Source organism: Danio rerio, chromosome 9 (genome assembly GCF_049306965.1).
Source record: "Danio rerio strain Tuebingen ecotype United States chromosome 9, GRCz12tu, whole genome shotgun sequence".
Taxonomy (NCBI): domain Eukaryota; kingdom Metazoa; phylum Chordata; class Actinopteri; order Cypriniformes; family Danionidae; genus Danio; species Danio rerio.
Genome location: NC_133184.1, coordinates 26,585,387 through 26,599,451, shown reverse-complemented (window position 1 = coordinate 26,599,451; position 14,065 = coordinate 26,585,387). Strand labels below are relative to the sequence as shown.

Below are 14,065 nucleotides of genomic sequence, written 5' to 3'. Positions count from 1 at the left end.
ACCCAGCTCATACATTTTAATAGCAATTAACTTATTTTTAATTATTTATCTCACCTTTACATACTTAGTCACCCAGCTCATACATTTTGATAGCATTTTTTAAAATTAACTTCTCCATCGTTAGTTTCACAATTAAAATTAGCCATTATTTTAATCTTTAAACCCCATAAATCTGTCAAAATAAATCTGTAATTTAAAACACACAGACAATACCATTTTAGACATTTATTGTTAAAGAAAAAATGTCCAACAGTACTTTCAAATTTGTCTCCTATGCAATTACAAATGTCTTAAAACAATAAAAACTATTAGACATAAGGAGATTGAAAATGAACACTATTCTGAAATTAATAAAAATTACCCACAATGTAAATATGATATCAGACATAAGAGCCTCAAGAAAAAACAACTATAAGTTTGATAAAATTTAATAATACATTAATAAGTGTAAAACTTACTCTTAAGGCATTCATTAAAAAAAATAATAAGTGCACATTCTGTGAAGTGACTCGTTTAGTGTAAACTACACAGAAACTGTGTATATATATATATATATATCGTTGAAGTCAGAATTATTCGCCCCCATTTATTTTTCCCCCCAATTTCTGTTTAACGGAGAGCAGATTATATATATATATATATATATATATATATATATATATATATATAGTAGCGAGGCAGAGGGAAAACAGCGACACAGTTGGATAAGTTTACAGACAAGTCCCCGGAGGGTGCTTTATTTACAACGTGAATGGGGTGTAAACGGTGCTCTTCTTCAAGGTGAGGTGCTCTGGTGCTCCGGGAAGTAAGTGAAGGACAGTGAGTAGTCGGATGTGGGATCGTCACGAGCTGGAGTCTGCTGTGGAGAGACAGAGAGACAAGAGTTAGCGCATGGAGTCATTGGGTGAATGAAGCTCATCTTCTCCTTGCGTGGGCTTGGTTTATATGCCTCTCCACTTGATGACGTCCAGCTGTGAACGATCCTGTGTTGATGATGGTCCAGCTGGGTTGAATTAGCGACCAGGGCGACGTGGCATGTGTGCGCTCGTTACAATATATATATATATATATATATATATATATATATATATATATATATATATATATATATACAGTCTTGGTTGAACTATGATTCTGTCATTTACTTATTCCAAACCTGTTTGAGTTTCTTTCTTCTGTTGAAAAAAAAAAAAAAGCTGAGACCTGTAACCACCGATTTCCACAGTATTTGTTTTCCTATTAGAAAGTCAGTGGTTACAGGTTGTCAGCTTTACTTAACTTTTGTGTTCAACAGAAGCAAGAAATTCAAGCAGGTTTGGGACAAGTGAAGAGTTAGTAAATGACAGAATTTTACATTTGGACAAACTGTCCCTATATATAATAAAATGCATACTTACCAATTAAAGGTAAATAAATGTTTTGAAGTTACTACCCCAGAGACAGTCTTTATTAAGTTAAAAAAAAAAAGCTCTACATCAACTCATTCTTTAAGGTTTCCATGCTACGAGACTTTTTATTTTCCATCATCCATGCCAAGCAAAACTTTTTGCACAAGTTCAAAGTCCTTTACTATATATTATGCGAAGAGCATACATTAATCCATACAAGACAAGAAAGGTCTGGAAGTGTGCTGTGGGTGGTGTCCAATTCATTCTTCAGGACAACAGAGACCCTCAGTGAATGCAGGGCCAATAAAGCATCTTCAGTCAGCAGGATTATCAATCTAAAAATATAATTCAAGGATATTAATGTAAGGACAGTATCAAAATGACTGAGCCAATATTATGTGATTCATCAACTATTCTTGATTACAAATATGTTATTAAGTAAAAGTTTTCAAAACTTTCATCTTTTCATTAAACATGCCTAATTGTGAAAAGAATGAATGAAGTCTTACCATGGTGTTCCTAAAGAATCTTGAGTCACGCTCACGCAGCAAGACCAAAAGACCTCTGATAACAGTAGTCCGTCATGAACTGACATCATGCAGTTCCTGGAAATCAAGAATCAATTTTTTAAAAATTAAAAAAATAATAATAATTCAAATTATATTTTAATGTATACTTTAACACGTGACCCCAAACATACCTGCTCATCATAAACCTTTAAAAGATTAGCCAGGGTATCTGCTGTCTTGCCAGTTTTGGATGCTGTTTGCCTTAAAATTGTCATCAAATGAAATAGGTGGTGGTCCAGTTTTGCAAAGAATTTGTGGGGAAAATTCTCATTTGTAACATGTTGGTACTCTGCAAACAGCAAAAAGAAACAAGAGAGAATTTCATAAAACAAACCCACACCACAAAATATACAATTCTAGAAAAAATGTATTAATATTATTATTATGTTTCATTTACTTATCTATTTTTTACCTCAGATGAAAATCAGGTGTTGATCAGATGTTGAAAGCAGGATCTTCATGTTGTAAACTGAACTCAAGGTCTAGCTGAAGTTTCACTTTCCTTGCTGCAAAAGTATCATTGATAAATACACTGTAATATTTATTTTATCTGGATATGCCAGGCATAGTAGTACAAAATAAATATTTTACCCACCTTTCACATGCCTCCATTTAAGAACCTATCTGTAGTCAGCAACACCCGACCTTCAATTCTGTATGTACACAAAGTCACAGTGTCATTTAGCTGAGAGTGGAAGTAGTACAATTGCCTGATGTCTAACGTTAACCTCCAAAATGGTTAGCAATAGAGCTGATTATCATGTTAGTTGCTTTAATTCGATGAACACAGATTTAAACAGTATTGAAATTTCTAAAACTGAATAGGACGACAAAGAAATTTAAGGCCTGATTTTAAAAGCTAGAAATAACAAAACTTACCTTATTGTCTAATGATGTAAAAATATATAGACTAAAATATTTATATTTTTAAGATATAAATATATTTTAAGCTACAAAATTTGCACATCAGAAAACAGTCTTCTTTACCACGTCTTGAATATTTTGTTTTGTTATTATTTTATTTAATAACATAATTTTGTATTAATGTGTTATAGATATGCATACTTTGTTTTTTAGGCTGTTTATATTCTCTCCAGAGTAAACATTTTAAAAAATAGATTGAAAAAAAAAAAAAACTTTTATCATACCTTTAAAATACATTTGACCTAAATGACATTTAAACTCACTTAACTGATCGCATTAATCAGGTAATCATTGATATGCAGAGATGTCGTCTTAAGCGCGAGGAAATATTAAGTGTTGATCAGTGCTGGTGATTGAGGTAAAGTTAGTTTTATATTTACACATTCAGACTTTCTCCTTAATAATATAATTTCAGAAAGGTAATTTTTGCATATTCTTAATGGTGAAATCATATTAACAGCCAATGACTTTCAAAGTACAACATTGTTCAGTCAAAAAAAATAGTGCATTTAGTGTAATGTTGTTTTCATGTCATACTTGCATGTGATTTCAGAACGAATAGACAAAGAACCATGGTAAACAATTTATGGAGCGAGTCACAAGTTGTTACTAAATGAATGTATGAATATAAAACCAACTTTACCTCAATGTGGTAGTGTAAAATGAAGCTCTGCTCTGTACCTGCTCAGGTGAGGAGCGCAGCTTAAATGTTCTCCGTCAGGCTATCCTCATACATGGATCAGCAAGCAACAAGCTGCGTGTGACAGAGTTAAGTTTTGAGACTACGTTTTTGCGCGTCATCAGAAAATACCGTTAAGTGTTTAGGCGGAGATCATTTGAGTTATGATTAACGTTACGTTTCTTGCGCCTTTCGTTTCCGAAGTGCCTACAGATCGCGAAGATAATACCACATACACAGACTGGATGGAGTTCAGCGCAGCGCCATGACATGCGGTTGTGAGAGCGCACGTCTCCATGACAACTTCAGCACAGGCTGAGAAAAGGCATACTCGCGCCAAGATTTAAATTTTTTTGAAAAATGTAATCTGCCGATTTTAAATATTTTTGTCTTTATCACACTCTGTTAAAATTCAGAGTAAACACATTACAACTAACGCTAACATTCCACTGATTCTAACTTTTTAAACAGTAATGTTAACGTTAGTTAGCAACAAGTGAGGCTAAACATGTTTTCTGTAATGTACGACATGTAAACGCACCCTGATTAACTCTACATTACGTTGAACTGTTACTGTGATTATATTAATTAAAACATACATTTAATATTTCTTGGATTTGTAAATATTTTACTTACTGTAGTGTGAAGCGAGGCCGATCCGCCATCTTGAAAAAAACGAATGAAGCATGAGCACGTACGTGAACCTGGATGACGTCAGACGCAAAATCACTAGGCTGACAGAATTTGAGTTAATGAAACTTTAAAGAGACATTTTGTATAGATTAAACCCAGCAGAATTGTTCACCTTACTTGAAAGATTAAATTTTTACAAACTCAAAAATAAGAAAAAGTTCTAAATACTCATCAAGGTTAATTAAGATAAACGAATTTTAATGATTTAAGTTAATAGAACTCAACTCAATTAATTAGTTACAGCATTAGGGTTTACAGTGTATGTATAAGCTGTTACTCATGCTGCATCTGTCTGTCATTCATTTAGTGTGCTGTCAGTAGTTTTGTCAGCCACTGAATCAAATGTTGTTTGGGCAACATACCAGCACGTATATTTTCATAGACTTTGACTTATGTAGAAACTAGAGTTATATCTGTAATCAAGAGGAACAGCTACTAAAAAACAAAGCACAATGAAATTAGTGTTCATTGTATACACGACTGAATGAAGGTTATGCATTCACAACTTTTTCTTAACACACTCTGTTTCCATCTCTGTTAGGTGGATGAGAAAGAATGGCGATTTCTTTTGACAGGTGGTGTGGGTCTGGATAACCCTCATTCAAACCCATGCACCTGGTTGCCCAAAACATCCTGGGATGAGATCTGTCGCCTGGATGAGATGGAGCGCTTTAAAGGCCTGCGCAAAGACCTGGCTCGACTCCGGGAGGGCTGGAAAGAGGTTTATGATAGCAAGGTGCCATTGAGATTAAGAACACAGTATTTCTTTCTGCTCAGCGGTGTGAAATGGACTGGGAAAGTATGAAAGGAACACCAGATTTTTCATTTTATGGTGTGTGTGTGTGTGTTCTGCAGGATCCTCATCACACTGATTTCCCTTCAGAGTGGCAGGAAAAATTAGGACAGTTCCAAAGGATGCTGATTATAAGATGCTTAAGGCCAGACAAGGTACGGCTTCTTTGCATTGAATTTATAAATACACATGTGATTGGACCGGATTGTAATAAATGAAGACATTTAATGTCACAAAAGAATTGTATTTCAGATAAATTATGTTGAGATTTTTTTGATTCATTAAAGAAGCCCAAAAACGCAAGTATGTCAGCTTTGTTATGGATATCAAAAAGATTTATAACTGAACAAAGCTCAACAATAAGGACTGCCCGATAGCCCAGGGCCAGCATGAGAGATGCTTGGGCAGCAACATCAAATTAAAAGACTTAAAGAAAATGTCTGTTTCTAACATCTTGGAAGCAACATTTACGTGGGAACAACATGACAAGAAAAATTAAGTGATGTTTTGCACAATTTGCCGTCAGTTTGTCTAGTCAACCACCTCATTTTCCATACTGCCTTTTTGTTTGCATAACACTTTGAATTTTGCTCATTATACATTTCTTAACATTTTTTTAAGTATTGAAATTCTAGATTCACAGACATTATTTTTGACACATTATTTAAAATATGTGGCGATTAACTTCTTTTTTTTTTTTGTTTTTTTTTGGTGGGGCCAGTGAAAATTTTGGCAGGGTTGTAAAAATCTGAACTACTGGCTCGATCGGACCTGTAAAAAACAATCCTGTTGAACAATGCTGAAGTTCATTTAAATTTTTATAATATTTAATAATTTACTGGATTATCATTAAATAAATATAACCTTAGTGAGCCTTTTTTTTTTTTTAATATTTCTAAAAAGTTCAAGCCCATAGCATCATTTCATGAATGTGTTGTGTCCACCCATCTCAGGTTGTTCCAATGGTTCAAGAGTTTGTGTCAGGCAACTTGGGACAGCAGTTTATTGAGGTGCCACCCTTTAATTTGGCCACCGCTTTTGCTGACAGTCACTGCTGCGCTCCGCTCATCTTTATCCTGTCCCCAGGATCAGACCCCATGGCAGCATTGCTCAAGTTTGGCGAGGAACAGGTACACACGATTAAGGATTTTAATCCACAGATCTTGTAATGGATTAAAGTACTCCTATTACATTGTTGTACTATTACATTGTAAGGATTGTGTAAAGAAATGGAAGAATGGAAAGAATGGAAAAAGTTCTGCAAAGTTTTAAAAATCAGTGTGTGCAACAGTTAAATGTATTTTCTTTTAAAATAAAGGTTCAGAATGGAACAGCTGAATGATTTCTTCAGCTTTTCAATTCCATTTTCAATGTATCTACTAAGCTTGTATTTTGCTGCATGATGACAAATCAAATGGCAAGATCAATTATTTATTTATTTATTTATTTATTTATCCAATCACATTATTTCAAAAAGAATTAACAAAAGGACATTCCCAAAATAAGTGAGCTACACTTTCAGTGGAAATTTCACAGAAAAAGCAAGATATATCAATGTTACTTTTAAATTTCTTTATTTTTTAAAAAGCTTGACCCGATAAAACTATTCTATTTTATAGAATAATTATGTATCTCAATTTGTTAAGAAAATGTTACGGAGTGGCAAGATCAATGATGATTTATATTACAAGTCTGTAAGACTTATTTGAGTTGATATTTGGGTATTTGCTAAAAAGATGTTATTTAAATTGTATATGGAGTTTAACACAGTAAAGAGTATGGTTATAAGTAAACCAATGCAAACAATCTAGCCTTAATAAAACAAATTATTTAACAAAAAAGATGATTTGGCCTCATGCAGTAAAATATTTGAAGTTTTTTTAATAAGCATGATGTTTACAAGACAGAGATAAGATAACATAAGAAGTTAATTGTTTGTTTGGAAGTTTGTGAAACGGAAAATTGTCCAATAATAAACCCGAAATGCACGTGGTTGTTGTCATGCAGGGAATCCAGCCAATCGTGTAATATCAGTGTCGTCATCGCAGCTCATGCAGTCCCTGTTCAGGTGGTGCACTGGCTGAATCAATCATCTGATCTCGGATCAATGTCGTGGTACTTTGATTCCACATGTGATAATCATGTGGCGTCGGTGCAGCGTCAAGCCGGACAAAATTTCTAATCGGCATGAAGCACTTTAAGATCGGACTGCGCAACACTGCATGAACATACCTTAAGTCATCTGACCAATCAGAACAAATTATTTTTGTGTAAAGAAGACGTTCAAAATCAATTTGGAGATTTGTTAATAAATGCAGTGAATTTAAGTAAATATTACAAGAAAACGAAAGTAGTTTGCTTTACTATGAATACAAATAAACCTATTATAGGTCAACTCCAACATTAGAAACCTTTAAAATAACATAATAGGGGTAGTTGTATTATTATTATTATTATTATTTATATTATGTTGATTCTTAGGTCTTTTTTCAAATTCACATTGTTTTGGTTTGTGAGAGATGATGTTTTTTGGGATTTGAGATGCTGTTTTATAATTAAAACACTGTGTCTGGCTTGTTGTTCAGGGCTTCACAGGAAACAGACTGACCTCCCTGTCTCTGGGACAGGGTCAGGGCCCCATCGCCATGAGCATGATTGAGACTGGTGTGAAGGAAGGAACCTGGGTAGTTTTACAGAACTGCCACCTGGCCACTTCATGGATGTCCACCCTTGAACGTGTTTGTGAGGTAGAAAAAGATTTTTATTACCTAAATAAGGTGGATGGCTAGTTGTTCATAGTGTTATTCTGACGCCCACTACCATGTGTTTCTTTGCATTATTTGTTTGTTTATTACTCTTTTGCGTTTTATTTTTGACATTTTCTTGACCATAAGTACCTTCACATCGACATGTCAACTAGATTAGTAGAAAATTAATGGACTGTTGAGCTTATGTTAGTGGGAAAAAGTTGCCATGTATTTGGAAAACAACTCAGCATAATCAATTGATTGCTTGTTAGTGGATCATCAACAAAGTTTTAGCAGTGACAGTCAGCAAATGACTCTATTTAAATACTGATAATAAGTAGTTACATTTAGTCAAAGGAATATTTAGAAGGTCCATTAGAAAATGTTTAGGTGCATGTGCATTGTATGCATGTATGCTGTATGATATATAATGAAGTGCTCATTGGAAATAGTCAGAAGCCGCACTTTGACTTTTTGCAGGAGTTGAATGCAGATACCACTCATCCAGACTTCCGCTTGTGGCTGACCAGTTACCCGTCTCCCAACTTCCCTGTGGCTGTGCTGCAAAATGGTGTCAAAATGACCAATGAGGCTCCCAAGGGGCTGCGCTCCAACATCATCCGTTCTTTCTGCATGGATCCCATATCTGACCCTGAGTTTTTTGACAGCAGCTCAAAACCAGTAGGTTTTTCACAGAAGTCAAGTTTTTTAAATTACTCTCAACATGATACTTTAATTTTTGATAATCAAACTGACTATTAATAATAAAAAAATAAAAACGTATGTTTGAAAAATGGGTGGTTCATTCCACTGTGGCGACTCCAGATTAATAAAGGGACTGAGCCAAGAAGAAAATGAATGAATGAATGTTGTAAAAATGACATCTGTGTGTATTTTCAGGCTGTCTTTAAGAAGCTGCTGTTTAGCTTGTGCTTCTTTCATGCGCTGACGCAAGAGAGAAGGAAATTCGGTCCTCTTGGCTGGAACATTCCCTATGAGTTCAACGAGACAGACCTGCGGATCTCTGTCCAGCAGTTACACATGTTCTTGGACCAGTATGAGGTAACATCACACATGCACCTATTCTGTATATGCACACACAAACAAATTTGCTTTCACTGTTACAACACACACACACATACACACTTTGCACATCACCTTCCTTTTCATGCTTTTCAGTACGCCCCTTAAACCACCCCTAAAAAAAGAGTGTTCTTGACATTTTCCGAACTTCAGAGAAGCACTCCTCTTACCTCCGTTCCTCCTTTCAAAACAAGCAGACTGCACAAACTGATCAAGAGCTTCCATGAATGCTCTGACATTTCTCCAGTGCTACGGAGTGCCACCCACTGCATTAGCAAGGGAAATTTCAACAGGAAATGTCACAATCATGCCAGTCCTCTGTCCATCTTTTCATTTCCCCCTGAAGATCGTTATATCGAACCTACCAGCCTGACATGCAGCTCCACCTAATAAAAAGAGCCTTTGTTGAGGAGCCGTGCATTTAAGATAAAAAAGGTAGTTTTTTTAGGTTCTGAACAATAAGGTCATCATCTGAGGGCTCTCAGAAAGTCATTTTTAGATGAACACTTTATACATGTATCGGCTGTATCCAAAGGAATAATAATGGCTTATAAGCTTAAGAAATCTAACTTTCCTTAATCTTTTGAGATAAAAGCTTCACCTCACAAAAAAACGTATTTATTGAAAACAAGCTGCAGAATGATTCATCATGAAGATGGATTTTTGATCTGCTCCATTCTAGTGCCTTGGATAATTAAGGTTTTTAATTTAACTCATCATTCTTTCCTGATTTCTTTATCCCATTTTTCATGTTCATCTTAACTAATTTTGATGCTATTTATATGGTGATGTCTCTGGTTGTGTGTGTCCTTGCAGGAGATCCCCTTTGATGCCCTTCGTTATATGACAGGGGAGTGTAACTACGGAGGTCGTGTCACAGACGACTGGGATAGAAGGACCCTGCGCACTATACTTTCCATCTTCTACACCTCTGAGATCATTAATGATGCTGATTACAAGTTTGACCCCAGTGGCTTGTATTACTCACCACCTGAAGGAGATGTAAGGCAACTGATAAACAACAAATTTATTGTCAAATACACTTCACCACTCATACACTATTCAAATGTTTTGAACAAAATCTCCCATGCATATTGAAAGGCTGAATACAGTAAAAATCAGTGGTATTGGTATTTAAAGAGCCCCTTTTTGAAAATGTTTTTGAAAATGACCTTCCATGCAGAGTGTATTACAGCTCTAATTAAAGTGAAATATCCAGCTAAGGCTTAAATCTGAAAGTGCACCGTGTTAAAAACTATTGATTTGATTTGTCTATAAAAGAGTCAACTCAGAGTGGTTTAAATGAATTATTGGCGTAACGAATCTTTAGCCGTGTCGGCGTGACGTTGATACAGAACTCAAGCCCAGCCCATTTGTTGTGATACAACAAATGGGCGGTGTTATTTTCCCCACCCAAATATTAGGCTGTAAAGCAGGGATGCCAAACTCAATTCCTGGTGGGCCGCAGCCCTGCACAGTTTAGTTCTAACCCTAATTAAGCACACCTGATCAAATTAATTGAGTGTGTTGGAGCAGGGTTGGAAGTTTTAGCAAAAATACCTCAGCATTATAGCACTACCCTTGTGCTGTGTTCCCGTCATATTTCTGATGAGTGCTTCAGCAGTCTACACGCATACAACAGGGCATTTGTCGGCTGTTTGTTAAAGGAAGGATCAGAAAAGACTGTTGATGTATGGGACTTTGTCAGAGCTTGACAAGAACTTTGAAGTACACAGTTCTTAGATCAGTCTCTTTCTCCATTTTACAAGTGTAAGTAAGTGTGATTAAAATGGTTGCCTCCTTGTTTTCTCCAGCTTGCAAATTATGTATTTAATTGCGTTTTGTTACTTGTACTTTATCTGGTTAACTCTTTACATTCTCATACCGCGTCTAAAACCACATTAAAAGCATGATACGTGCGGCTTTGTTTACAGATTTAAATGCGTTTGTCAGCTTGCAGTTTACTGCCGCTTGTCGTTGCTATGGCCACCGCCAGGTGTTCCTACACACATGCAACAGTCAAGTTTAAAAATAGTTCAGCTTTTGCCACTGTGTGGATTAATACTGAATGTGTGTCATGGTTAAGAATAGAGCAATATCCTGGTGGTAAACTGCATCGCTTTAATGCACTCCTGCATTGGGCTCACACTCTGACTACTTCAACAATGTTGAAGTGTTCATTTCTCTCTGTCTCACGCTGAACGACAAATTGCAATAGACTGGGTCATCAGACCAATCAGCGCTGATTAGCATCACGCTAAGGAGGTATGGCCTTTTGCGTAATATGGCCTTTTAGTGCATTAAAGAGACTCTTTAAAATAACTGTTTAAATATATTTTTTACATGTAAATTATTCCTATTATGGCAACACTGGATTTTAAACAGCCAGTACACCAACCCAGAATGTCACACTATTCATTATCTATTAAGAAATAAAAAAATCTAAAATGTTTATTTGATGCTTAAGAAACAGTACTCTAAAACATGCAATGAGTCCAAACCTCAACAATATTCTGCTGTAAAATGTAAGCAATTTTAATCACGTTAACACTAAAGTGAATGACAGAAAAGAAAAGCAAAAAAACAAAAAATACTGTCATACTGAGCAGAATTTGCTCATATCGATGGACAGAACAAAGTTAAGTCATCAATTCTTAAAGAACACATATCATAGACCAAAGGCTTGTCCAGTTGTGGAGAGAGTTTATGTCAGACAGAATTTCCAATGCTTACATTAAAGCTAGCTTGATATGTCTTCATATTAAATTCAAAGAGATTCTCTACACAGATCCTGCTGGAAACCAAATTCTACCAAGGCTTCGCTGTCGTTCCTTCATCTTATTTCTATCAAAGGAAGACAATATGCACTTCTGCAGGCTGAGGTTTCTCATTCAAAATAAAGCCTTAAAGAAAGTAATCATATGCGAAAACAACAACTCCTGTCTTTGTGCAAGCTCAGTCAAGGTGTTTGTGAGCTGAGTGGGTCAGCATCCCTCCCACATTATACGCTTGTGCTTTAAAGGCCTACAGATATAATTGACTTTGGTAAACAAAAAAAAAAACAAAACAAAAAAAAAACATGCATCTTTTGAAAATTCATTGGTCCGCCTCCTTTTATGGAAGTTCTGAAAAGGTATTATGTGCTGTAAGTTCAATAACTAAACGCAGCGGGTTGCTGCCAGTGGTGATGCCTGATTTATTTGCGAGCACATGTATAATCTATGCCCAATTTTATTTGGCATTTTCTCTGGAAATGTTTTATTCATGAATGTCATTTGCATAACCATTATTATAAATGTCAGCAATCTCAAGGGTAGCCTGTTTTAAGTGCACGCCATTATTTAGCATTGCCATGCTGGATTTAGTGTTGCATTAAGAAGCTGATTGTTTCCTTTTCAGTACAACAGCTACATTGAGTACACCAAAACGCTTCCTCTAAATCCCTCACCTGAAATCTTTGGGATGAATGCCAATGCTGATATTACCAAGGACCAAGTGGAAACACAGCTGTTGTTTGATAGCATCCTTCTCACTCAGGTGAACAAACACATTTTGATCATTGATGCAAACTAGATCGTTTCTTAAAGTACTATCATAATTGGTTATGTTTGTAATGGTTTAACTTGGCTTTTTGCTCGATTTCTCCCTCAGTCCCGCTCTTCAGGTGGCAGTGCTGCATCCTCAGATGACATGGTGTTTGAAGTGGCTGCAGACATCCTCAATAAACTTCCTCAAGATTTCGATACAGATGCTGCCATGCGCAAGTACCCCACCAGCTACAACCAAAGCATGAACACAGTGCTGGTGCAAGAAATGGGACGATTCAACAAACTCCTCCAAACCATCCGGGATTCGTGTGTCAATATCCAGAAGGCCATCAAGGTCAGAACATTTACATTTATTGATTGTATTTCCACTGTGAATTTGCAATGGACGTCTTGTTGTCAGAATAGTATAGAATATTCTCATGTGAGATTTCTGACAAGCTTTGCTTTTAGTGCAGGGACATTTCTTCTCCACTGGCTCATAACATGGTCCAGTTAGCATTAATTTAACTTTCAGGTGTATAGTGACATAAAAATAGACCTACACTAGTGTGGACACTTTATAAGGTGTACCTGCTCAACATTTTGTTCTGTGAATGCATTTAGGCCTGCAAAAACAGTCAATGCGATCTGCTGATGTTTAACCCTCTGGGGTCTGAGGGGATTTTGGGGCCCCTAAGACGTTTTGACTTGCCCTAACAGTTGTGCTTATTTCAGCTACCTATTACATGATGATGGCCAACATGTTTTTTTTTTTTTTTGTGTGTGTATTCGGCACAAACTATGCTACAATAATATGTGAAAAAGATGGATGTACATGCTTCCATTTTTTTAAGGAAAAAAAAAAACAATTTATATGTGGTTAGTAAGTTTTGGAGAAAAAAATTAGCTGAAATAAGGTCCAAAAAAACCACACTGAATGGGCCTGAATAAGACGACTTTTAAGTGACCAGTCTTTTAGGCTAGACTATTTAATTCACAGTTATGTAAAATAATTCTGTTCTCTCATTTAAAGAAAACATTACAATGATTTACTTCTTGTAAGGTCTGTTTTGGGTCATCGCAGCTGTATGTGTTGGACTGACAATGGAATAATGAATAATTCACACCTGGAAAATCAAAAGACACTCCCCCACTGGCTAATGTTCACCCATTAAGGACATTGTAAAGCAATGTCCAGCTGCAAAAGCTAGTCCCTTGCTGTATTATGACTATTTTTCCTATTGTAATGCTGTTATTGTAAATAGAAACAGAATATTAAATTAGAAAACAATAGACATGGCTTGTTTTTTCTCTTTAAACTTATTGGATGTACTGTAGTAGACATTTCATTCAGAAAGATCAGGAAAAGGGTTTGTGGAGAGTTATTACAACCTGACACTCCTCCTCCTCCTCGCCATTTTTGTTGTCAAAATTGACAATTGGTGGATGTGGTCAAGTATGTTAATCATGCCATTTACCTCAGACTGACTAAATGTAGCTGAAAACAAACAGGATGTGCATTTTCAAACATTTTTTTTAATGGCATGCACAGATTTATTGTTTACCACAAAACTAGCAACGTGAGCTAACAAAATTAATATGGGTAGATTTGATTTTATGTGTACTTCAAACTGAACCTCTGAATGGGAAGAATGGTTATTT

General features: G+C 35.8%; 1 protein-coding gene and 1 long non-coding RNA gene across 4 annotated transcripts in view; one reads left to right on the top strand and one right to left on the bottom strand.

Annotated features, from left to right (window-relative positions):
- Positions 1-14,065, top strand: part of dnah7 (dynein, axonemal, heavy chain 7) — a 109,427-nt gene that overhangs the window by 82,620 nt on the left and 12,742 nt on the right. The window contains exons 54-62 of the mRNA XM_685051.8: positions 4,795-4,989; positions 5,109-5,201; positions 6,000-6,176; positions 7,632-7,793; positions 8,274-8,474; positions 8,694-8,855; positions 9,693-9,878; positions 12,276-12,413; positions 12,528-12,758. Coding sequence (XP_690143.4) covers positions 4,795-4,989; positions 5,109-5,201; positions 6,000-6,176; positions 7,632-7,793; positions 8,274-8,474; positions 8,694-8,855; positions 9,693-9,878; positions 12,276-12,413; positions 12,528-12,758 — 1,545 coding nt within the window. The remainder of the gene's footprint in view (positions 1-4,794; positions 4,990-5,108; positions 5,202-5,999; positions 6,177-7,631; positions 7,794-8,273; positions 8,475-8,693; positions 8,856-9,692; positions 9,879-12,275; positions 12,414-12,527; positions 12,759-14,065) is intronic.
- Positions 706-4,241, bottom strand: LOC137496473 (uncharacterized). Of its 3 annotated transcripts, XR_012385378.1 has the most exons (8): positions 4,197-4,241; positions 3,563-3,635; positions 2,553-2,610; positions 2,370-2,463; positions 2,089-2,246; positions 1,898-1,993; positions 1,594-1,723; positions 706-859 (listed from the first exon to the last, which is right to left on the bottom strand). It is a non-coding gene; the product is annotated as an uncharacterized lncRNA (long non-coding RNA). The 3 variants fall into 3 exon arrangements; XR_011016847.2 differs by lacking the exon at positions 3,563-3,635; XR_011016848.2 differs by lacking the exon at positions 3,563-3,635 and having other exon boundaries at positions 1,606-1,723.